The sequence below is a fragment of the Amblyomma mixtum genome, chromosome 7 (genome assembly GCF_055824585.1).
Source record: "Amblyomma mixtum isolate Tamu chromosome 7, ASM5582458v1, whole genome shotgun sequence".
Taxonomy (NCBI): domain Eukaryota; kingdom Metazoa; phylum Arthropoda; class Arachnida; order Ixodida; family Ixodidae; genus Amblyomma; species Amblyomma mixtum.
In genome coordinates this window covers 107,041,973-107,066,802 of record NC_143018.1, presented here as the reverse complement: position 1 = coordinate 107,066,802, position 24,830 = coordinate 107,041,973, and the positions used below count along the sequence as shown (strand labels likewise).

The window sequence follows — 24,830 nt, the reverse complement described above, 5'->3', positions numbered from 1 at the left end:
TACAGCGGTGAGTGAAACTGTCAATAAATGTACCTCATTCAACAGTTACATTTTTCAAAATTATGCAGTTTGGATCTTGTCACGGATAATATGTTATTTTCCACAATTCTGTAAAAAAATGTATCAGCGAGGTTTTATGGTATTTAGTACGAAAATTTTTCGTAAAATTAAATTCTTCGCAATTTTTTGCTATCTCATAACCCATATCCCCCCTTAAAGGGTTAATATTCACTGTACATTGCATGGAACATCTCGCGAGAAAGTGACACTCCCTCAACAGCCACTGTCACACTGCTCCCAATTTGTAACCCCTGCAATAAAATTTTCCACTCACAATGCAAAAGCAGTTTAAATGTTTTTATTTTCACAACATTAAAAACACTATAAACACAGACTGCAGCTGTTCTGTTCGAAAATATAAAAATAGGTTACTTTCACTTGGTAAAACTGCACAAGATGGCCTACAAATAAATAAGTACATATTAACCAAAGACTCACAAAAACACAAAATTATGAAAACACAAAATAGATTCCTCTGGCTATGTACAAGGCGTGATGCAAACTAGATGGCTCCCCCTAGCTCTGTGACCATGGTTCGCAGAGCAACAACTTCATCAAAAACTTGCTGCAACATGGACCGAACTTCATCCTGCAAAAAGCATGAACAGAAATATAACACTGATTAATGAGGGTACCCGGCACTATGAAACTCTTTTAGAGGGTCACAGATCAGCACCAGAGGTCCTCAGACAACTGCTTAGAGCAAGGCACGAGCCCATAGCCTAAACAAGTGGCACTATCTTCCTGAAGAGCAAAGCCACTAGCTCAAATAGTACATGGTTTGATGCAGCTGCATTAACATACGAATATCCCTGTAACACAGGTGTTTTACATGACAGTTCAGCTGACCTTTAGTTGATCTGAACGGCAGTTAGCGATGTTACACAGCAGCACCAGCTGCCATCGAGATCTCAGGCATCATCATCATCATCATCAGCCTGACTACGCCCACTGCAGGGCAAAGGCCTCTCCCATGTCTCTCCAATTAACCCTGTCCTTCGCCAGTTGCGGCCACTGTATCCCCGCATACTTCTTAATCTCATCCGCCCACCTAACTTTCTGCCGCCCCCTGCTACGCTTGCCTGCTCTTGGAATCAACTCCATTACCCTTAAGGACCAGAGGTTATCTTGCCTTCGCATTAAATGCCCTGCCCAAGCCCACTTCTTCCTCTTGATTTCAACTAGGATGTCATTAATCCGCATTTGTTCCCGCACCCACTCTGCCCGCTTCCGATCTTAGACAGTTCAGTTCAATTGAAATTGGCACTTTGGGGGGGAGGTCCCAGTTGAACGGGTCAACTGCTGCAAAGAAGGCGGCCAACGGACTCGTTTCATCGGATTAGTCGGTGGAATTTCCCACAGCCACATGTTCTCCAATCACTCGGAAGTTTCTGTCCAGTCACAAACTGCCTGCACATGGTGGGATCACACGATCCAGAAGTTGAAGCAAGTTTCATGAAATGTGCCATGCATCTGCAGCCGACTGCTGCTCTGTTCGACATCAGTTGAAAAGCTGAAGCGTTCTACATGGGATGAGGGTCTTAAAAACTTTTTTTATTTGTAAACATATCTTTCTGAAACTTAGCACCTAGCTATATAACTGAATGCTGATTTCGAGTATGCATTTAGATTTCAAATATCTCCGCTGGAAGGAAATATATGACAAAATAAATTATTCTAATTAGGTCATTTCTTACGGGCCTTTGTAGTAATTTATCAGTTAGATTTTTTAAGAACCAGCAGACATTTGCAAAGGCCCAAAGCACATTCTAAAGCTAACAAAATGTCTATAGAGTTATTTTGTTGATCATAAATAAATAACAAAGTTGCAAAGAAAAAATGATGTGGCAGTAATTAGTTTACACTTGACCTAATTGCTAATATATCATGTTTAAAGGAAATAAGAAACCTTTAGGATGCACGTGGACCTTTGGAAATGCCTGCATGTTCTTACCAAAGCTTTTTTTTTAACTCATAAATTACTATGAAAGGCCCGTAAGAAATGGCCTAATTAGGATGTTATTTTGCGATATATTTTCTTCCAGGTGCGACATTTGAACTGTAAATGCATGTTTTAAGTCAGCATTCTATGATACACCCGCGTGCCAAGTTTCAGCAAGTTATGTCAACAAACAAAAAACAAGTTTTTAATACCCTCATCCTTATATTAAATGGCAATTGAAACTGCGCATGTAAACTGATTATAACAGATACCCCCTTTGTCAAAAGAGCAGGTTTTTGCTTGTGAACCGTATAATGGAGCCCTTACGGCACCCCTCAGGACCGAAAGGTGTCAAAACTTGAGAACAAGGTCTCACCTTTCTTTACACAGATTCAGAGCTTAAAGGTGCAGTGGAGAGGAATCTGAACTCGTCTTTTTTGCCACGGGAACTCCATCTACACATTCTGAGCATGCTTAGAAACTGCGATTTATGGCCCTGTGTGGCCGATTTCCCTAATTAAATCGAATTAATGTCCGGCTCCCGCCTTTTTTCTTTTAATTCTCCCTCGTACGGTGGGCGGAGTCGACCAACGCGGGGAGTGCCTTTCACCCAGTCCCGTGGCGGCTTGCCGCTCTGCCATCGGCGGAGTAATACGTAGTAATCCGCAGAAGCAAATAGTCTGCGCGTATTTTTATTTCTGCGGGCTTGTTTTGCGGCTATATTATCTGCGAATGAAACTATTTATTCACGGAAACCTAAAAAACAACACAAAGCAAAAGCAAAGCCTCCACGGAGCTGGCTGAAAGGCACTCCACGCGTTGGTCGACTCCGCCCACCGTACGAGGGAGAATTAAAAAATAAAGGCGGGATCCGGACGTTAATTCGATTTAATTACAGAAATCGGCCACAAAGGGCAATAAGTCGAAGTTTCTAAGAATGCTCGGAACGTGCAGATTGAGTTCCCGCGGCAAAAAGGAGAGTTCAGATTCCTCTTCAGTGCACCTTTAAGGGTTGCCATGAGTGCTTCGCTACGCGGCTAGGAAACACACCACCCGTGCCCGTTTACTTTTGACAAATGGGGCACATAGATCACCTTACAAGCACAGAAACTTGAACACAGCATGCAACTATAGACAGCAGAAAAATAGCCCAGTGAGCATACACGCTGAAACGGGAGAGTTGAGGGTGCTTGAACGTGGTCATGTCGGGTGACCACAAGATGAAAGAAGCAGCACTTCCGACTTCTCAGACCCTCATCACTGTACAGAATTAGGCTACATGCATCATGTGGAAACTGTAATGTTGAAGTGCCCTGTACGGTGTAACTGGTCCACTGCCACACCCACTAAAACATCTGCCAACCTGAGCCAGAGGTGCACCAAATTATTAATGCCCAGGGAATAAGCGTTCCAAATGGTGACAACTGCTCAGGGCAGATTCACTGGGACTTTTTTTAATGCAAACAGTACTAAGGGCCCTGTACTAAAGGCCCAAACAGTACTAAAGGCCCTCTTCACCAGAAAATCTGGTGTCCGCATTGGCGCCGTTCTCAGCGAAAAACCATGGGCATGGCTCTGGCAGGCAGCCCCCAGAGAGTGCCCTAGGAGGCAGATAGAGCACTTCCTGCATTACGCATGAGGTGAGCTGAAAAGTGTGGGCACGAAGCAAGCTCACACATTATCCTACTTGAAAATGGCATGGGTCTAGTCGTTTTCTTTTTATTCACCGCCTCTTTTTTCTCACTGTATGCCACAGCTATCAGTATGTGTGCTTTCCATTCTACTCCGAGCGCTTCGAAGGTGCCCAACAGGGTAGCTGGTTTCCTTATCTCGCTCCTCCTGCAGTACAGCTGTTACCCACTCCACAAGCGGGCACACCAAGAGCCTTTCCATACACCACAAGCAATGCGAATGGTGCCGATATCTGGCTATCTCCACACCATGATAACGCGTGTTGTGATGCCGTGTCATTGAAAATGAAGCAATTCGACAGTCACTTAGTTCGACCCCCAACATACACACGAGCCCAACAGCCTACTCGACCCGACTTTTGTCAGGCTCGTGTAAACCCCCAGACTAGGTTCCTCGGCGAGGTCATAGGTGCCAACAGTTAGGCTGCAGGGTTATTGTTTATAGAGGTTTAACTAATCGTGGCTAAAACGTTTATGGCACCTAGTGGCACACTGGCACCCTTATCCGCAGACTCTCTGCCAGTGAATGGCTTGACGATGTCCGAGTCATGATCCACACCAACGAAACCATCTCAGGCTAAATCATATCCAGCCATCTGTGCGTCAACACACTCCTACAAATCTACATGCTTCTAATTGCTAACTCTCAGTCACTAATTGTCCATAGAGCATGCTTTACGAAAGCAATTCCTGGTGTACTCCACTGTCAGCCGCATCAATATGGTTTTAATCATTTTCACAGCAGCACACAAAGATATCCAAACCGGAACATCGCCATCTAGTGTATGAACTGCTATCAGCACGAGCTGCATGATGCGCTGTTGGTAGGACATCTGGAGTGCGTAAATGACAGCCGTGTCCGGTGGCTCAAATCTCGCACTTGGCATTTGGTGACAAGAACATTCTCACCACTGCAGCTAGATAAGACAATATGTGGTGCGTTGCAACGTTATCATGCACGGGTTGGAGCTCATATTCTTTTCGCTACGCCACGATCAAGCTCAACAAACCACTCGGTGAGAAAATCATACGCAATACCCATCACGCCACTGAACTTTATGCTTCGTTGCGTGCTCGTTGCATGAAAACAGTCAAGAGTTATCCAGGCTTTTGTGTTCGGCCTGCAGCGTATGAATGCAGTAAAACCTCATTATTACATACCCGCTTACCAAGTAGTTGTGGCTAAAACATAGTTGTAAGAACTCCCCAGCTTAGCCACCATTGGAACCCATGTATTGGCTGACCGCTTAAGGCGTAGTGGCTCAAGAAATGCCTATTGCTTAATGCGTACTTGCTGTCGCAGTTTGGCAGGAGCAGTACTGTGACGCAAAATGTTTTCCGCCTTTCTGAAAAGCATTATCAACGTGCGGACCACCGGTACTATACTGCCGGCGATACAACACTGCGGCCATTTCGGCCATATTCCGCGAGTGCGGCGATGTCCATGTCAATGAGGAGCCCAGGAAGCGTCGGCCGCTTCTGTGTTCTTGCGCGCGAACTCATTGCTGAGTAATATCGTTGCCAGCCCTAACGCAGTAACCATCACCGTCCGCCCTGCCCATGTGAGCTCGCCAGACCACAGACCACTTCGCACTGAGTGCAGTTACATGGTTGCATTGTGGATGTGTTTCGAGCTTTCAGCGCACGTTTCGTGGTGGCGCTTTTGTTCAGAGCTGGCGCTGTGCGAAGCGTAAAGCGGCTGATCCCGTTACGGTACAGAATTGCAGCGCGCGGATGAAATTCATAGCGCGCAAGCGATCCCGAAGTCAACGATCCCGCCGATGACTGTGACGACCTACTAACAGAGGTGTTGGGAGTGACAGGGCGGTGCGGACACTGTCAACTTCATAATGCTCTACGAGCTCAACAACAAGATTGTTGCCGCTGTTGCGCCAACCCAAGGCGATGAGGGCACTGAGAACGAGGACAGCGGTGACGACTTGGCAACATAGATTTCCGCCCTACTGTGGCGGAAGCTACTCAAGCATTGGCGGTTATGAGGGCACTCGCCGAGATGGGCCTTATGGAGTAGCTTTCCCCCAGTCTGACAGAGAGGCTAAAAGGTGCTCCGAATAAAGTTGTGGTTTGCCTTAAATGTTAAAGGATGCCGCTTCACCGATATCCTGCAGCAAGAATTTTTTTATTATTGTTTGTTGTGGAAGCTGAGTTATCTGCATTCAAAATTTGAATTCAGTCTCTTAACGCCTTTCTCCACTCAATTTTTGCACGCTGAAATGTCTGCGCTCCTCTGCGCGACGTCAGAAAGATATGCCATGGCGAACTAATGACAGCCCTTCGCTGCCGGCGTAACGAGCGCTGCATGACGCGCTGCACACGGATTCGGGCAAAAAGTCTGCACACAGGTCGCCGCGAGGTGTGGAAGCGGGAATTTTTCAAAAATCCACAAAATCCACTGTAAATGATTGGTACACTTTGAGGTCCTGTACATGGCATGCACACTCTGTAGTCTGCACTATACATAATGCAGTCGTATCATAGGCAACCTCAGACACCGTTTTCAGGAAACCCTTACGTCCATCTTCTAGCAAAAGTGCCAACTGAATTCTATGCATTCTATCAAGGCTATCTCATCTACTGCTTTGTCTCTCTTCATCATCTTCCGCGCCCATCTAAGCCCAGAGTTCATTCAAATGTGCCCTCCCCTATGGGCTCAACATGGGCCTTTAGAAGTACTAACTGCTGACAATCCCTGCAGTCCAAGCATGGACAGAGACAGCCCACTCCACATTCAATCTTGCCCACACGGCCAGGGTTGACGAGCCAAGGGGGACACCCACCCTGAACGAGCGTTGCATGAGGCTCAGCTGAATGTGCACGTGCCGTAGGTGGGCGTCCAGGTAGCGAGCCCGCTCATTCACCGTGTCCTCCAGCCGACGCACCAGGGCTTCCTGCACGGATCCACAGAGGCAGTCCGTGCGTGGGGGTTAGCAGCACTTTTAAGGCGAAAGCCTTTAATGCCTCGTACTGTCGTTAGCAGACGCTGTCGGCAGCCGTGTCGACAGACGCGTCGGCAGATTTGTCCGCCTTTCGGCGTCACTGCTTAAATAGAAACTGCGCCGAGGGTGGGAACCGAACCAGGGCCTTTGGCATTTGAAGCGGACACGCTACCACTCTGCCACGAAGGCTCAAGGTTCGAGCATGAATAAAGGCACATCTAGTGAGTGCATGGGTTTGGTAAATAAAATAAAAGGAATAAATTCAAGAAAAGGAAAATAAAAAATAAAATAAAAATAACAAAATAAAAATGAAAATAAAAATGAAAAACAATAAAAATAAGAAAAGGAGCAAAAAAAAACAAAAAATATGAAAAATAAAAAAGTAAACAGAAACAAACACTGCGCCAGGAAACGCTTTCGCCTTGCAACACTTTAGAGAGCCAAAGTGCCCCCTGAATTTTTTCCACACCAGACACAGATTTGCCCAGTGTTGTCGGTAACGCGTTACAAGTAGCGGCGTTACCGGTAACGAGTTACTTTTTTCGGTAGCTTAGTAGCGCACTCGTTACCATTTCGGAACTGTAACGGGTAACATACTTACGTTAACATTTTTCAGTAACATGAGATGTCGTGTTACTAGTTACTTTTTTTTATCCCCCACCGCCTCTTCTTCAGAAAAAAAAAACTTTCGGCACCTTTTGGTGCCGCGTAACTTTGCACTGAGTGGGCTGAAGGAAAACTTTCCAAGCGTTCACCAGCTCTTCTTGAAAGCGAATACAGGAGTACCATCCAGTGCATCCGTTGAGCGCCTATTTAGCGTAGGTGCGGACGTATTCACTAAGAAGCGAGGCAAGCTGTCCGATGACAGCTTTGAAATGCAACTGTTGCTTAAATTCAACAGCAAGTTGTAAATATTAGAAAGTTGTCGTTTATCAACACTGTTTTCAAAATAAATTTTGCTTACTTCTATCTGCAACCGCGGCTACGTTTCCGGTCATTGAGTTTGTAAGCAAGCGAGGCTGACCTTGAACATCTTGACATAAACACTCACATTTTTGCGATAATTATGCAGGTTCAAGTGAAAAAAAAAAATGTTTATGTGCGCAAATATATTTTTTCCGGAACTATGCCATTTAAACAATTTCTTTATGTACACAATTTCCGCGTAATTTCGTAAGCAGAAGCACAGCAGAATTACTGTAAATTTGTTGAGTTCAGCTATGTTTTCTTTGTGAAGTTGAAATTATGTGAAATATGAGCTTTATAAAATTTTTATCTCGAGTTCTTACAGCGAAGACGCCCTAATTAAAATTTATGGCCATGGAGTAATGGCAAAGTAACGTGCGACAATTTTTTTCGGTTACGGTAACGAGTTACCTTTTTTTTTGCAGGTAATGTAGGGCAGTAACGTGTTCTTTTTTTTTAGCGTAACGAGTAATGTATTTAGTTACTTTTTTTCGGTAACGCCTACAACACAGATTTGCCCCAGAATGCTGCGCTGCGCCACTCTTCCTAAACTGCCGCCTCAGCCACAAGGAAACAGTCCATTCTAGAAGTTTCCCTGTTACACAAGTAAAGAGTTCATCACAAGAAAATAAGTGCAAGAGCTTTGATGCCTGCTACCTATCTGAAAGGGTGAAGCATCAAAACGTTGCTTTCACTTACCGATGAGGTTGGTTAGCCGAGTAATAAGGAACCCGTGGGGAAATGGTGCATTGCTGCCACTTTTTTTTTCTTGTTTCCCAAGTTGTATCCTACTAAATACCGTATTTATTCGAATCTAGGCCGATAGTTTTTTCAAAAAAACGAGATGTAGAACTCTTATGTCGGCTTAGATTCGAGGATTTCGTTTTGAGGTTTCGTATTCGTAAAATACGAATAAATGTAGCACACAGGTGGCGCCCCCCCAAAACGCCAACGAAAGACAGCACTGTAGCCGTTGCTATCTGTAGCCGATACTGATCAAAGCACACATGAGCACTGGCTGCCATTTTGGCCTTGTTCTGTTCTCGTGCGGTGGCGTGAGCACATTCGCAGCAGTGAAGTTTTCGTGCGTGGTTTTTATCACCAACACCATGGCACCAAACAGGCGGTGCCATTATAGTGCCGCCTTCAAGCGGAAAGTTATACTCGCTGCAGAGCAGTCGTCAAATCTTCAAGCCGGGCGGGACGGCTGATCCCGGGCTGGCGTTGCATATGTCTCCTCGCCCAAACGCCAGCCCGGGATCAGCCTGAGCGGGTTCCTGGCAATAAATGTCGTTTGCGTGCTGTACCTCTTGTTCGCAGTTGTTTTTTCGGCCGGCCTACAATCGAGGTAAGTTTTTTTTTTTTCTGTGGCCTTCAACTTTCGGGTCTCGGCTTAGAATCGTGGCCAGCCTAGATTCGAGTAAATACGGTAGAATCTCACTAAAAACATGGTTTTATGGGGTTTAATGTCCCAAAGCGACTAAGGCGTAGTCCACGGCTCCGCGGTAACTGTGACCACCTGCGGTTTTTTCAACGTGCACTCACATCGCACAGCACTCGGGCCTCTAGCGAATGGCCGGGATCCAACCCGCGTTTTTCGGGTCGGCAGCCGAGCACCATAACCACTGAGCCACCGCGGCAGCCATTATGGTGAACGAGTGCTTGGCAAGCGCTTTGTGGCCTCTCACCGGCAGGTCAGGCTCGGCAGGTCTAGCCGGGCGTCCATCACCCTGGCTTTGATTCTCAGTGGCCGCCTCGGGGGTCGTAGGTGCACAGCTGCTCGAAGCCCGTTCCACCCTGATCACGTAACGCTCCTGCGGTGCTACACTGCCGTTGACCACGGGCGATGACCCCAATGCCGCGTCTGCTCGAGAGAGAAATGGGGACACTTTAAACACAGCAGCACACCCAAGATAAAACGCAGCATGCCCTTTATAAGAACTTTATTAGAACTTTATTAGGTCTTTATAATAACTTCATAAACGAGTACAGTGGTGAGCAGCCTTGTCTAGAGCGCTTGAGCAGTGCGCACTTGGTAACAAAAACCGAAACTAGAGAGCAGCCCCTCATTGCAGGGCAAAGTTTTCGTGCCTGCTTTGTTTACGAGGCTATCTGGCGCTACTTCCGTGCAAGCGTTGCAGCTGGACCCTAGAGGCTGCCACAAAATCTGGATTTGTTTGCAAGGAAGTGCACCGCCCGAGCGCTCTAGACAAGGCTGCTCACCACTGTACCACTCGGCCATCACAGACTGGCAAACTGACCAACTGACTTTCTTGTTCATAATGTACGCCAGTTTTCTACCACAATAAAATCCAAATACAAAAGCAAAGGTGCGAGGGCACAAACCGTACCACACACTGAATATAGATTACTACTGTGAACATCAGTGAGCTTCTAACACTTGTATTACTTTCCAGCTCAACAGCACAGGGTGAGTCCACAGCTATGGTTTTGAACAGAGTCTAAAGGGAAATTATCAATCTGAACAAAAAGCTGTGCTAGGCCTGTGATACCTGTCACAGTTTCATTGTGTCCAGCTTTTCTGTTCTCTTACTTGCGCCTCGCAGCGCTGCTGTGACCAGAAAGGTGTCAGAGCCTCATCGGGCTTACACCTTCCTTTAGCTGTGTAGCCAAAGACAGCAGATAAAGCCAAGTTGCTCCACCGACCCCCCACTTGTGCTGCCATAGGGGACGCACATGTGGCTCGCGCACACCAAACAGGTGAATGAACACACGAATACGGAAGCGACTGAATAAATTAACCTTTTATAAGACGCAAGCCGGATGCATGTCTCGCATGCATGTGAAAGGTAAACTTTGCACTCAGAATGATTAGAAATTGAATGACACTACTTTCAAGCCATTTCGACCAATGATTTTGTACAGAAAATGGGGCACACATCTGTACCTATGACTTGGTAGGAAGACCTGAAATGCTGTGTGCATCCATGCCTCAGCCTACCAATGCATAAGAAAACTTGCAACAGAACTGAAAATTCAAGTATTACGAAACAGCTGACACATGGAAAAGGCTCAAAAGAAACAATTTATAATTTCATTTTTCTCGCAAACATAGGCCACCCTTGTAAAGTACTGTATAGTGCACATGATAAGTCGACCCCCTCCCCACCCACAGAGAGAAAAAGTGACTGTGAATACAGGTCAACATTGCCTCAACCTGTGACCCTAGCTTACCAGTAAGTTTTTCTGAATACCGAGTCACGCAAAGAAACATTTATATGGCCATGAGACATCTCTTACGTCTCGTCGTTGCTGGTGAGCTACTGCTGCTGCTGGCCATCGGAAGCTGTATCGAGATGCCGCACTTGGAAAACACTACACAGACCATGTCGACTGGCAGTCCACAGTCGGCATAGTTGACCCATTACACCACTTCACCCAAAGAAACACTTTTCAGCCACCCAGTCGGTGTCTTCGGGTTTTCCCAGTAGAAGCCATCCATTGTAGGAAGCACCAATGCGGTCCCGGAAGGATGACCAGGTCACATTCTGCGTCCGCTACCGCTCGTTTCACATGTCAGTGACGTGGTCGCGAAAGGAGTGCAGAAGTCGTACTCTGAGTTTGTCAAAATAAAAAGCGTCACAATCTGCCTCAGCAGCCACACCTGATTGGTCGAAACGGCGGAAGCGGATACTGGTTCGGTAGCGACTGCGAGTACTGGCTGGATGTCACTGCATTGCGGTTGCCGCTGCGTAACTTGTGCACTGGATTCCACTCTAAAGGGGTTATATCAAAGCCGATTTATTCATCCAATGGACTTCAACAGAAACAGTTCAGGTACTCTTTTCTGCACTGCAAAGGCCGCAGGTGTACTGAAGGAAGACAATATTGAACGCAACTACGCATGGCTTTGCAGTGACAGAAGACAGCCACTACAGCCGCCTATTGCCAGTGGTAAATAATCAGCATCTAGCTTGTCTGCACAACACTGCACTTTAACGGAGTGGAAAATTTCTGGCATGCACTCACTCGCTGCACAATACGCACTCCGTGCCGTCCTAAAACTATCGGCAACGGGCAGAAGACTCCTGAGCAGATACGGCGGTGAAGCTACAATAAAGGAGACATAAAGCACGGAGACGATACCAGACGAATACAGAAACACTATCAAAGTAGCACCGATACCAAGGAATATGCACCCGAACCTACACATGCTGCGAAGCCAAGCAAGAGCAGAGTACGTACAAAGAACTCTGGAAACTAGAAACCACACTGTGTACGTAGACGCCGCTACATACACTGGTAACAGAAACCACAAGAAAAGCAAAGTGGCAACGGTGATCAATTCGGACCTAAAAGAAATCACCAGCGTGTCAATCCGGAACTGTACGGTAGCCGAGGCCGAAGAGGCAGCCGTGGCTCTAGCGGCAGCGGAGGGCTACCGATCCAACAGGTTCCTAACAATACTCACCGACTCACAAGCTGCATGCCACAACTACCTAAACGGCAGAATCAGCCACAGCGCGCTCCTCATTCTCCGCTCAAGTGGCAAAACCGAAAACAACCAGGCCAAACACACGATAGTTTGGGTGCCGGGACATACCAACATTACGGGAAATCAGGAGGCCAGACCACCAGCATACACGTGGGTGTGTTGCTGTTGTTTGTGGCTATTTATTGGTAATAAGAAAATAAAAATAAAAATATGAAGGAACAGATGTTGCTAGCCGCGGCATCTGCCATCGAAGCCTGACACACGAGCTGCGGCTAGCGGGAATAAAATGAGACGGAGAGGACAAGGAGAAAGAAACAAAGGGGGAACGATAGAAGAAAGGACAGCGGTAGGGCGGCAATACAGTCGACTCCCGTTAATACGAAGTTCACGGGGACCGCAAAAAACTTCGAATTAAACGAACTTCCAATTAAGCACAAAACACAAAAAACAGCACTTTATTATAGTCGCCGACTGATTTTTCGGACTCCAAAAATTCGGACATGCTCGATTATTCAGACTGCTTCGTGGCACCGCCACTCTCCCCATAGACCGTAATGTATAACAACTGCCGAAAGTTCGGACATCTTGCAGCCTCTCGTTTGATTTTTCGGACACTCCTTGAGCCAACTCGACCGGCAGCACTTGCCGCACCGACGCTCACCGACGCGCGGTTCACTTCGCTCAACGCCATTTTTGTTTTGAACTGAGCCTCCTTGCTGCCCCGCGAGGTGGCGCTACTGCAAATTCCCGCTCATCATCATCGTTTCCGCGTGGTTCGGTAGCGCGCCGCATGGTGGCGCGCCCCACCAGTTCCGGCCGCAGCTTAGTAAGCCATCTCAAGGCAATCCAGGAGCCGCTTTGTTTGTTTATCCGGCAGCAAGCCCGCGAGAGTGCCGTGGTAGCACGACGCAGCGCTGGAGATGCGATATTAGCCTAGGGCGGCTTACAGCCGGCGTTTTGTCATCGAAAGGGGTCTGTTGAACCCCGAGTAGCAGTATCAAGATGTTTCGTTGAAGCGCGCGTGAGCATTGACTTATGCAACACCAGGCCGGCGGCAGCAAGCCCGCGAGAGCGCCGTGGTAGCACGCAGTGGTGCAGATGCGATGAGGCCCGACGGCTCTCGAAACGATGTGGGGGAGGAGGCAAGTAGAGGAGGTGGTGAAAGAAGGAACGGAGAAGAGGAGGAGGAGAGGCGGCGTTGGGCGAGGAGACATGCAACGCCAGCCCGGGATCAGCCAGTGCATGTAAGCTCGTTAATTCGACCCCCGTTAATTCGGAAAATCGGATAATTCGACGCGCGCGCGAGGTCCCTACAATTATACATAGGAGTCTATGGGGCGAAACTCTCGTTAATTCGAACAAATTTTGCCGTGCGTCGGTTAATTCGACTTCACTCCGCAGCCCGCCAAGCCGGTTTGCCGAGAGCAAAAAGAAAAAATCACTGCCATGAGCGGCGCTACTGTACGGCTGATAGGCCATCCGTATGGTCATATTATCATCCATCCATCCGAGGAAGCGAGTTAGCGGCGGCCGAAGCGGCTGGCGTCTTTTTTTTTTTGTGCTTTGTTGTGTCGCAGCAGCCGCTACGATCGCGGTTATTTACGGCGCCTTTTTTGGTAAATGCGCGCTTTGTCAGCGTGTTTACTGCGCTGCTTGTTGTTGCTGTTTTGTTGCGACTGAGAGAAGGGTGAAAGGAAATTGCAAGGGATTGCCTACTGGCTCAGCCGAGCCACCACCGCTGCCATGTGCAGATAGAGGAGAGTTAAAAGATCAGAGGAAAGATAAAGAGAAAAGATAAGACGCGCGTCCCAGCAACAACGCCGTCCCCGCGGCGGCTGGCTGAAAAAACAGATAAGCGGGGAGCCGCGCTCTCTTCACCTCCTCCCCACCTCCTCCCCGCGCTGCTTTCGGGTGGATAGCGCGCAGGGCCTGCGCGCCTCGCCTTTGTGTCCTGTCAGCTGACCGAGGATGAAATAATTAAAGTGACAGGCGCTGACAACGACGACGATTTACGATTGTGAGCAGTTGTCCCAAATGCCGAAGTGCACGGTGAAAGAAGCCGCAGAAGCCTTGTCCGTGCGGGAGGACTTCTGTGAACAAATCCCTGACGGCGCGTGTGCCGCGGAGCACCTGGCAGCTGTTAGAGCTATCGTAGTCGCTCAAATTCGCTCGAAAAAGCAGACGGTGATTACAGATTTCCTTGCAAAATAAAGGTATACGTCCTGTTGCGGCAAACATTGTTTTTTGTTGTTCATTCGATAATTCGACAATTTTTCGCGGTCCCGTCAGCGTCGAATTAACGAGTTTTTACTGTAAATAAACGATTTCTTTCTCTTTTTTTTCTGAATTTGTTTATTCGGACATTTCCGCGGTCCCCGTGAGGTCCGAATAAACAGTCGGCGACTGTAGCGAAATCGAGTATTTTCTCTAAGAAAAATAGTCTGTCATCTTCCTCTGTTTCTTCTTGGAGAATCGCGCTGCTGAAAGCAAGTTCTGCAGGCTGTAGATGTGGCGGAACGCTTCTTCCGCGTTGTCTTCAGCGGCAAAGAAGCGCTCCACGAGAGCAAGGCCCGCAGCTGCATCGGCAGCCTTAGGTTGCGGCTCGTCTTCAACGTCATCGTCGCTTTCCTGGGTCGCTTCCTGGGGTCGAATCATCTCCACAATTTCTTTATCCGTCAGTGCACCGCACGTTTCGACCGCCTTGTCTACGGCGATGTACTCTTCAAAATTGACGTCCCCTAGAGCATCACCAAAATCAGTGCCGTCAAGCTCGCTTGTTAACACCTCCTCGGATGAAATTGCTGAGACATCCTCCGAAGACGCTGCCACAAAACCGCAAGCCCTGAAGCAATTTGCGATAGTTTCTTGCTTCACATTATCCCATGCTCGCGCTAACATGTGGATGGCACTGAGCAGGCTCACCTCGTATTTTTTGGCGGTGTCCATGCACAAAATCATGCGCTCGACGAGGTGGCGCCTGTACAGGACCTTAACATTTTTTATGATGCCTTGGTCCATTGGCTGCAATACAGATGTGGTGTTTGCAGGCAAAAATGCGAGGCGTATTGCACTCAAGGCTGGCACATCCACGTGAGCACTGCAGTGATCCACGAGGAGCAACACCTTGCGGTTCGAAGTAGCAAACTTACGGTCCAATTTGGTGATCCAGCTCTTGAAAATTTCGGCCGTCATCCACGCTTTCTTGTTCGACTCGTAATCCACAGGTAGAGTCTTTATGCCTTTAAAACATCTCGGCTTGGCGGCTTTTCCGATCACAAGTAAGCGACACCGTTCCGTGCCAGTCATATTAGCCGCGATCAGCACCGACACCCTTTCCTTGCTTCGTTTGCCCCCAGCACAGTCGTCGTCCTTGAATGTCAGGGTCTTCTCTGGTAGGAGCCGATAGAACAGTGCAGTCTCATCTGCATTAAAGATGTCTTCTGGCTTGTACTCGCCGAGATATTCACGCAGCTTTTCGTCCTTCCACGTGGCGCATGTTTCCTGGTTAACGGACGCTTTTTCACCGCACACGCTCTTAAAAACGAGATCATGACGATGTTTGAAGCGCGTCAGCCATCCATCTGACGAAACGAAGTCGTCGATCCCCAACATTGTTGCAAGCGTTCGGGCTTTCGTCGCAACGATGTCTCCGCTGAGAGGAAGTTTGTTGTTCCGGGCCTCCCGAATCCAAACCAGCAGAGCCTTCTCCAACTCTGGGTAAGCGCCGGTGCGCATTCGCTTTCGAGAAGTGTTGAATTTCTCGTTCTCAAATGCGTCCATTATTGTGCGCTTATTCTTGATGAAGTTGGAGAGCGTGTTCGGCTTGATTCCGAACTTCCGCGCGATGTCTTGTTTGGCGGCACCTCCCTTCTCGACTTCCTTCAAAATCTCGACTTTCGTTGCCAGGTCGAGCGTGCGATAAGATCCGCGGTTTGCCATGGCTATCAACGATGCGACTACGTGTACGGTCAATTCCGAAGCGTAGGAGCACCAGTGGAACAACCTAGCCGACGAGCAACCCGCACACTAGTGATGGGTCGCTCAGGAGCGAGCCGGATCTTTTGAGCGGCTCTTTTTTGGAGAGCGAGTGAGCGGCGGTTCTTTTGGAGAACCGGTTCTCTCTCGTTCAGTGAGCCGTGCTGACCGTGCCTAACCGTTCCGTCAGAGCCGGGTCTGCTCCAGGGTGCGATTTGCGCGCCATAGAAATCAACTGCATTCCCTTCCTTCGCAACCAACCCCTCGCCTTCAGTTGTTTCCGCGTGTGCACTGCCGCTGGCACCCGCGTTTTTAAGGCGAAAACCTCTTTTGGCTACGGCTCACTGAACGAGAGAGAGCCGGCTCTCCAGAAGAACCGCCGCTCACTAACTGAACCACGTACGGCGCCACGGCTCACTCGTTCTCTAAAAAGAGCGGTTCAAAAGACAGCCGAAGGTGAGGGGTTGGATGCCACCCTTGCCAGGAAGGGCAGGAGAGCAGTTGCCTTCTCGCACCATGGCGCGGAATCGCAAATAGTGTACAAAGCTCTCCCCTGCCGTTAAATATTAACGACTCTATGCCCCTGTCCTTTCTTGCTGTCGCTCCCCTCTCCTCTCCTTTTCTCTTCCATTTCCGCCGGCTCCAGCTCGGGTGCTTAAGATAGCAATTGCCGCGGCCGGCAACTCTTTTTTGCTTCACTTTTTTATTTTTTAAAATAAACCACTACCACCTGAAGACCCGGCTCCCGGCACGGCTCAGTGTGAACGAGAGAGAGAGCCGGATTCCTCTCCCCAAAAGAAGCACGGCTCACTCAAAACATCCGGCTCACTGTTGCAGATTTAAGTGAGCCGGTGAGCCGCTCAAATGAGCCGGCTCACTTCAGTGAGCGGAGCCGTTTTGCCCATCTCTACCGCACACGCAAATAAAGCGCTCGGCCAACAAACGCCTCGACATACGCTGTGCACGCTGCAAGCCTAATCTCGCATTATCTCGCCACTGCCAGTATTCAGCGCTGCATGCGCCTATGACACCCGCGTGGCCTCCGCGATCGGCTCCGGCGGGAGGCGGAGCCGATCGCCGAGGCCACGGCAGCCGTAGCTATGGATAATCGCACCGCTCCAAGAAGGGCGGCGCTGCGGACGGCTACGATGGCGATGACACCAACGCGGAGCACGGAGCTGTTGTAGCACTTGAAAAATTGCACACTCTACCAAAGAATGACGGTCACCTCGAGGATCCCGGCTGAAAATTAACTTCCAATTAAACAATATTACTGGATGAGGACTTCAAATTATCGAGCGATTTCTTCCATAGGGTTACATGCAAAACTGACGGGACCAGCTCTTCACTTCTAATTAACCGAAAATTCCAATTAAGCGGCTTCGAATTATCGGGAGTCGACTGTATACACTATGTACAAATACAGGGTATTTAAACAAAAATAAATGTGGGGTGCTGCCCACGCAAGGTTGAGAGTATGCAGTGCGTAGGCATGCAAATTGTGAGGTCGCGGGTGTGCGCAAGGCAGGATTGCGAACATTGACGTGGCTGCATTGTTGTACACTTCTAGAAACCTCAGGTGCGAAAAACCGAAACTGCCGAACCACTGGCTGCTCTGTTAGCCACTAGTCAGCCAGCCCACACACAACTGTCATTTTATCGCCTGTTATCTCCGACTGCTGGCTTTGTGCATTTGCAGCATTGAGCTGTGCATTCCTGTTCAAATTCCTGTTTTTGTTAAGCAGACTCACTTTCGCACTACCTCTGACAATTATCGCATAATTACCGTGTTTACTCGCATAATAGGCGCATTCGCAAAACAGGCGCACCCCAGTTTGTTCGCGAAAAGTCAATTTTTTTATTTGCGTGCATAATAGGCGCATCCCGAACTTGGCCCTGAGATCAATACTGTATTTACACGATTGCAAGCCAACAGCGTGTGCATTTTGAAGGCTATTCCCGCGTGGGTCATGGTAAGTTTGGGTGCGGCCCTTACACGGATTTTTTTTAAAATATTTCCTTCGGGATAACAGGGTGCGGCCCGTACACGGGTGCGTTTATGCGGTATGTTCAATTTTGTGAGTGAAGAAAATTTCTGGAAACTTTACCCCGCGTAATAGGCGCACCCGAATTTTGAGCCGGATTTTCTGGAAAAAAGGTGCGCCTATTATGCGAGTTAATACGTTATGCGTGCACGGGACGTGACATCCACGGATCGATCGAAACTACCCTGAGCCCACATGTAGGTCGACTTAACGTGTCCCCGTATAGGTAGACTCCGATTATAAGTCTGCCCTCTACCTTAGGCGGGTCATTTTTTTTTTAATGCCGACTTAAATCGGCAACATACGGTAAAACCTCGGACTTCAAGGGAGTGGAAAAAAACGTCCCGATTATCCGAATGTCAAAAAGCAAAGTACCTGCTGCTGCCCGAACGTTCTCCTCGCCTGGTGACGTCATCGGGGAGTTCCGAGCATTGGATCCCGCTGACTGGAACAAGCAAGAGTCTGCCAGCACCGGCATAAAGTCACTCAGCCCTGTCGAGGGAAAGAGAGAAAAAGAAAACACGTAAGCCGCCATACTTCTGGCTTTGTGTGTCTGCTTCTCTACACCTGCGCGCACAAACAAATGCAAACAAAAGAAAAAAAGTGCCACTTCAAGAGCTCGCACAGTTGTGGAACACGTTTTTAAAACCTGGGTTCTTTGAGTGGTTTAACTTCTGGCACCAAGGCAACTAACTATGCGCTACTGAGGGGGCTTCACCATCCGTCAAACGTCAATATATAAAAATAACTACTGGAATGATCAGGTCATTGCCAGAAGTCAGAGCAAGGGTGCAACGCAGTACATTCAAACCTCAGTGCAACCGAGTATTCTACCTTTCAAACCTTCAGATTCATAGAACACATTGTATTTTTAGCGTCAATATAACAAACGGTATGGGCAGATTTTGCCACATAAAATCTCATATGTATACCTGGCTCGAAACAGACCCAAGGAAAAATCGTCCGCGGTCTCAAGTGGATCAGCAGAGCGTAGTGCTGAAAGTGGGCACTGAACAGCCGGAAAATGCGAAGCACTAGGGAGATTGAAATACGGCGATCATAGCTGCGAGCTCACCACACCATCTGGGGCAGTGCGAACAAAGCTCACATAAGCACCAACACAGCCAGTAAGGCCAGCCCAAAGCTCTCATTAGCCGCCGCGGTGGCTCAGTGGTTATGGTACTCTGCTGCTGACCCAAAAGACGCGGGTTCGATCCCGGCCGCGGCGGCTAGAACTTCTTTGGAGGAGAAATTCTAGAGGCCCGTGTACTGTGCGATGTCAGTGCACGTTAAAGAACCCCGGGTGGTCGAAATTTCCGGAGCCCTTCACTACGGCGTCTCTCATAGCCTAAGTTGCTTTGGGACGTTAAACCCCACAAAACCAAACCAAACCAAACCAAAGCTCTCGTCGTCTATCCCAAAATCGGCACAAGTTCCGGCCAAAAACTTACCAAATAACAAATAACTACATCTGTTTGATTTTTGCATGATTTGTAATTCTTTAGAGTTTATGTGATAGTGGTCCGTGTCGAGTTTTTTTTAAATATTGTACTTACACTGCTTATAGCCTGTTTTAGGAGTTTTTGAATTTTGCTTTGTTACAATCTATGGTATCCTTGTATTGTTATTGTATTACTGTATAGTAGTGCCTGTTCTCGTTTTTCTATTCCTGACCATTAATACACGTCATCGATCCCCCCCCCCCCCTTATGTAATACCCCACTTAGGGGCCTTTAAGGGATAATAAATGATGATGATGATGATGAACCAGCACTTCCTGTTGTGTCTAAAGATTCTGAAAGTTCAGTAAAAGAACCGAAAGAGCCAGTGCCATCGGCACACCCATCGGTTGTGAAGCCTGGCCACTGCTTCACATCCAACATTACTCGATGCACGCACACACACAATTACACACTCCCACTTATGGAGGAAAAACGAGGCATGGGGCGGTCCTAATTATGTTTAATTGTCTGTTCATTCTAAGAAACTCTCCTGACACCTGCTGACAAGAGGGAGGAACAGAACTCCTTCACACCAGGCCTCAGCGGCAGTGTGCTCGGGTGCTTGGAAGAGGATGATGGTACAGTGAAAGCTCGTTAATTCGACCCCCGTTAACCCTTTCGCTGTCGGGTGTTTCTGCCTGTGACGCACCCCCAGTGTCACACGCTTCCGGGATGATGGTCCCGCTGTTTCAACATCAGAATCTGACGATGCCGAACTCGCCTCTTCCTCGAATGAGATGCTGTCCGAGTCCGAATCCGAGCTCGGCTCGTATTCAGAATCGGAAGAGCCACCGCTCCAATGCGCAGAGGAAGGTCACGCGCGGTCAGCCATATCCGAAAGTAACCGCGCGCAGCGGGGGTGTGCTTTCAGTGGCCCGCAAAACGGAGAGAAATGGGACGCTGTGTCATAAAGATGAGAGAGGGAGATGGAAAAAGGCTAAAACAAAGTTAGAGGAGCTTTACGTTTGCTGCTGCCAGCCGCAAGCGAGCGAAAGCAGCGATCGAGTCATGTGTCGGTTTCTTTGACTCTCGGAGTGGCAACAGCGCGCGCCCTTGAACTTGAAGCGCTGTAGATCACACGCCGACAGAAGAAAAAAAAAACCTGCAAAACAGCGGCAGATGGCAGAACAACCCTTGGACCCATAACCACACGCGCGCGCGTCATGATCCGGCGAACGCGCCACTCAGCAAAGAGAGAGGGGTGGGATGGCAGTCGCTCCATACTCTTCAGTACACGTACCAAAACAGTAAGGGGCGAAAATACGAACTTGTAGAAAGATTCAACAGATGGCACGGCTAGTCCAAGAGCGTCAGCTTTGCGCTCAAGCACGAAAGTTTGAACGCACGATAGAGAACGTACCGGTATGTCCGTGACAGCGAAAGGGTTAATTCGGAAAATTGGATAATTCGAGGCGCACGCGAGGTCCCTACAATTATACATAGAACTCTATGGGGCGAAACTCTCGTTAATTCGAACAAATTTTGCCGTGCGTCGGTTAATTCGACTTCACTCCGCAGCCCGCCAAGCCGGTGCACCGAGAGCAAAAAGAAAAAAAAACACTGCCACGAGAGGCGCTACTGTACGGCTGATAGGCCATCCGTATGGTCATCGTCATCACCAGCGTGAGAGAGGGCGAGGGAAGCGAGGTTAGCGGCGGCCGATGCGGCTGGCGTCTTTTCTTTGTGCTTTGTTGTGTCGCAGCAGTCGTGTTGGTGTCGTCCGCTTAACCCAGTCGTCAGCAAGTCTCGTTTTGGAGTGTGTTGTCGTTTCCACGTGTTCTTGCTGCTACAATCGCGGTTGTTTAACCATAAGGCAGCGCATTTTTTTGGCAATTGCGCGCTTTGTCAGCGTGTTTACTGCGCTGCTTGTTGTTGTTGCGACTAAGAGAAGGATGAAAGGAAATTGCACGGGCCTGCCTACTGGCTCAGCCGAGCAACCACCGCTGCCTAGTGCAGATAGAGGAGAGTTAAAAGATCAGAGGAAAGATAAAGAGAAAAGATAAGACGCGCGTCGCAGCAACAACCGCGAAGCGGACGCTGGCTGAAAGAACAGATAAGCGGCCGAAGCCGCGCTCGCTTCACCTCCTCCCCGCGCTGCTTTCGAGTGGGTAGCGCGCAGTGCCTCCGCGCCTCGCCTTTGTGTCCTGTCAGCTGACCGAGGATGAAATAATTGCAGTGACAGGCGCTGACAACGACGATTCATCGGAAGGTGACGACTATGAGCAGTTGCCCCAAATGCCGAAGTGCACGGTGAAAGAAGCCGCGGAAGCCTTGTCCGTGCGGGAGGACTTCTGTGAACAAATCCCTGACGGTGCGTGTGCCGCGGAGCACCTGGCAGCTGTCAGAGCTATCGTAGTCGCTCAGATTCGCTCGAAAAAGCAGGCGACGATAACAGATTCTTTGCCAAATATAGGTTGAGGCAAACATCGTTTTTTTGTTGTTCATTCGATAATTCGACAATTTTTCGCGGTCCCATCAGTGTCGAATTAACGAGCTTTTACTGTAACAGCAAAACCAAACCTTAGACAGGTGCACCGTCCCCATCCCCACCCATGCTGAGGCAGTTCACGAGCTTGCAACATGAGCAAGATGCAATGCAATCCCCACGAGCACACCAACAACCGCTTTCGCAGAAAATAAAAAGGATTTTCCCACAAGCAATCCACAACACATACTGGACGATTCTTAGCACGTCGGGGACGAAGTCCGATGCGAGACTTCATTGTTACGAAGTAAACTGCAGATTTTACCCATAGAGTTTCTTACTATTACCTAGAGGGAAAGCTGGCGGCGCTGCCCTTCAGCCACCATGGACGCCCAAAGCATCATGGGGCGGTGAGCTACTTGTTGCGGCACAGTCGTAGTTTTTCAGGAACACGGAGTGTCATTACTAAGATGTTTCATTCCAAAAACGCTGTTCGTGTGTGCGCAGACGACTTTCGCACGAACGCAGTGTGCAAAAACCATAGTAGTAAAAACGCATAGACACACGACGCCAATAAAAGTTTTCACTTTTCCGAAATGCCATTAAAAAACTTCTTGAAGTATCTAAGCAACAACACCTTTTTTTTGAAAACGTATTTACTTTTAAAAATGCGCCTGTTAATTACGAAATATTAGTTTTTGTAGTGTTCATTACTTGGCCAATAGGAGAGCTAGCCATCCCTTATTTTGGGCAAACTTTGCACTTAAATGCTTTTCTGCTCGTTTGCTGCAATCATTAGACAAGATATTCAATGCTAGGACGTTTGCAGTTATCAAGCAGCATAATTTTTCTATTATTTTTTGGCCAAAAGTTGCAGTTCCGCAACAAGTAGCTCACCGCCCCATGATGCTTTGAGCGCCCATGGTGGCTGAAGTGGTCTCGAGGGGTCGCCATGCAAACTCCCATAGACGGACTGCCAGCTTTCCCTCTAGGTAATAGTAAGAAACTCTATGATTTTACCAGTCGGGCTTAGCTGCTTCGTGCTTCATGCCACGGACTTCTGTGTCCATCTGCGCTTTTTTGCCTATCCCCGCTCCTCTGACACTTGCCCTACCTTCATTTTTTTTCTCAATGGCCCATGCCACCTTCTTTCCACATTTTTATATTAACCCTCTCTTGCAGGGCATGCCGTGCGCCTTGCCTCAACGGCCAAGGTCGTCAAAAAAAGTTGGCTTCACCTAGCAGCTCATGAGCCTGGCGGGTGAGCTTGCATTTGATACCCGAAAGAACAGCGAAAAAAAAAAATCGTGCTATATTTGTAGCTTAGTCCAAGATATGATGTGAGGTGTTTTCTGAAGCAGGTGTTGCAAGAATAAAACTCTCGTAATATTCGGACAAATGCGGTAACGCCAAATCCACAGCGACCGCCGCAGTAACTTGCTGGAGTGAACAGGGGAGCAAGCGTGTCAAGGAATCGGCAGAACTTTGTTACCAGATTCTACCCCTGGAGAGAATTCAGACAATTAAATTAAGCCAATTCACATCATTCCTGCTGATGTCTACAAACACACTATCACCAAAAAAGAGAATGCGGTTGCTAACACACAATTCCGCAAAACATTCCAAAATCCACGAGTTTTCACGTAATTGCGGGAAATAAGTGGGGGGGGGGGCCTTAGGTATGGGCAGTGTTTGATAAAAGACAAAGAGAACAACACGAGGATAAACCCAAGTTCATGGTATCCTAGATGAATTCACAACCATGAAATGAACTTGGAAAGGGCATGTAGTGAAGGTTTGGTTCATGGGGGGTTTAACGTCCCAAAGCGACTCAGGCTATGAGGGACGCCGTAGTGAAGGGCTCCGGAAATTTCGACCACCTGGGGTTCTTTAATGTGCACTGACACCGCACAGCACACGGGCCTCTAGAATTTCGCCTTCATCGAAAATCAGCCACCACAGCCGGTATCGAACCCGCGTCTTTCGGGTCAGCAGCTGAGCACCATTAACGAATTCCAAAGAATTCCAAAGAGTGCCAAAGAATTAAGAACGCGGCCAGGATGGCTCAAAACATGGCTCATTGGAGATCAACCAGGCAGTCCTTTGTCTTGCGGTGGACACACAACTGGTCGCTGCCGCTGCTGGCAACAATGACAAGAACACAAGGCAAAGCAGCAACAAACGCAACAGCAGCAAGACGTTCGCACTCGCTGGAGGCACTCACGAAATTGTTTTCGAGGGCGAGCAATGCCTTCCACGGATGCCCACGAGGCGTCCATCGGACTTCTGCCATCGCTCAGCTCCTGCATGTGTCACGCAGAGAAAAAAAGAAACGGGACACTGGCTTTTAAGAGAAATTAACAAAGCTGCATCCACATTCTAGCACACAGAGGCCCCTGAGCTACGCATTTTAGTGCAAAACAATCGCTGCCCGGACAAAGCGGGCGTGCACAACCCCTGTGCGATGTGTGCCTTCTCAGCCTGTCCAATGACTCTCTCGCACTGCGACCCATAGTCTTGGAACAAAGGCATGCCTCAACACTCGTCCGCAACAGTAATGCAGTAAAAAAAGCTTTGAAACTGTGATGCAATCGGAGGAAACTAGTGCCAACTAAACTTTGAGCACCACTACAAATGCAAAGAAATCCTGACAAGTTCAGCTTTAAACATTTCTGTTCGGATCGCACGTGCCACCCAGATGAGCACACCACTCTACAGGAGACTGTGGGCATGGCAATGTGTTTAGAGTGCCCATTCTGGCTAGAAATCAGAAATCCATAACACACAAAGAGCCCTTCATGGTGCCTATAT

At 48.4% G+C, this 24,830-nt stretch overlaps 1 protein-coding gene across 2 annotated transcripts in view; it reads right to left on the bottom strand.

Annotated features, from left to right (window-relative positions):
* Positions 1-340: 340 nt before the first annotated feature.
* LOC149337133 (protein NEDD1-like) overlaps positions 341-24,830 on the bottom strand; it is an 80,385-nt gene continuing 55,895 nt past the window's right edge. For both annotated transcript variants that reach the window (XM_089553346.1, XM_089553347.1), the window contains 5 exons: positions 24,244-24,322; positions 18,468-18,584; positions 9,305-9,480; positions 6,492-6,602; positions 341-649 (listed from right to left, as the gene is read on the bottom strand). In XM_089553346.1, coding sequence (XP_089409472.1) covers positions 563-649; positions 6,492-6,602; positions 9,305-9,480; positions 18,468-18,584; positions 24,244-24,322 — 570 coding nt within the window. In that variant the 3' untranslated portion in view covers positions 341-562. The remainder of the gene's footprint in view (positions 650-6,491; positions 6,603-9,304; positions 9,481-18,467; positions 18,585-24,243; positions 24,323-24,830) is intronic.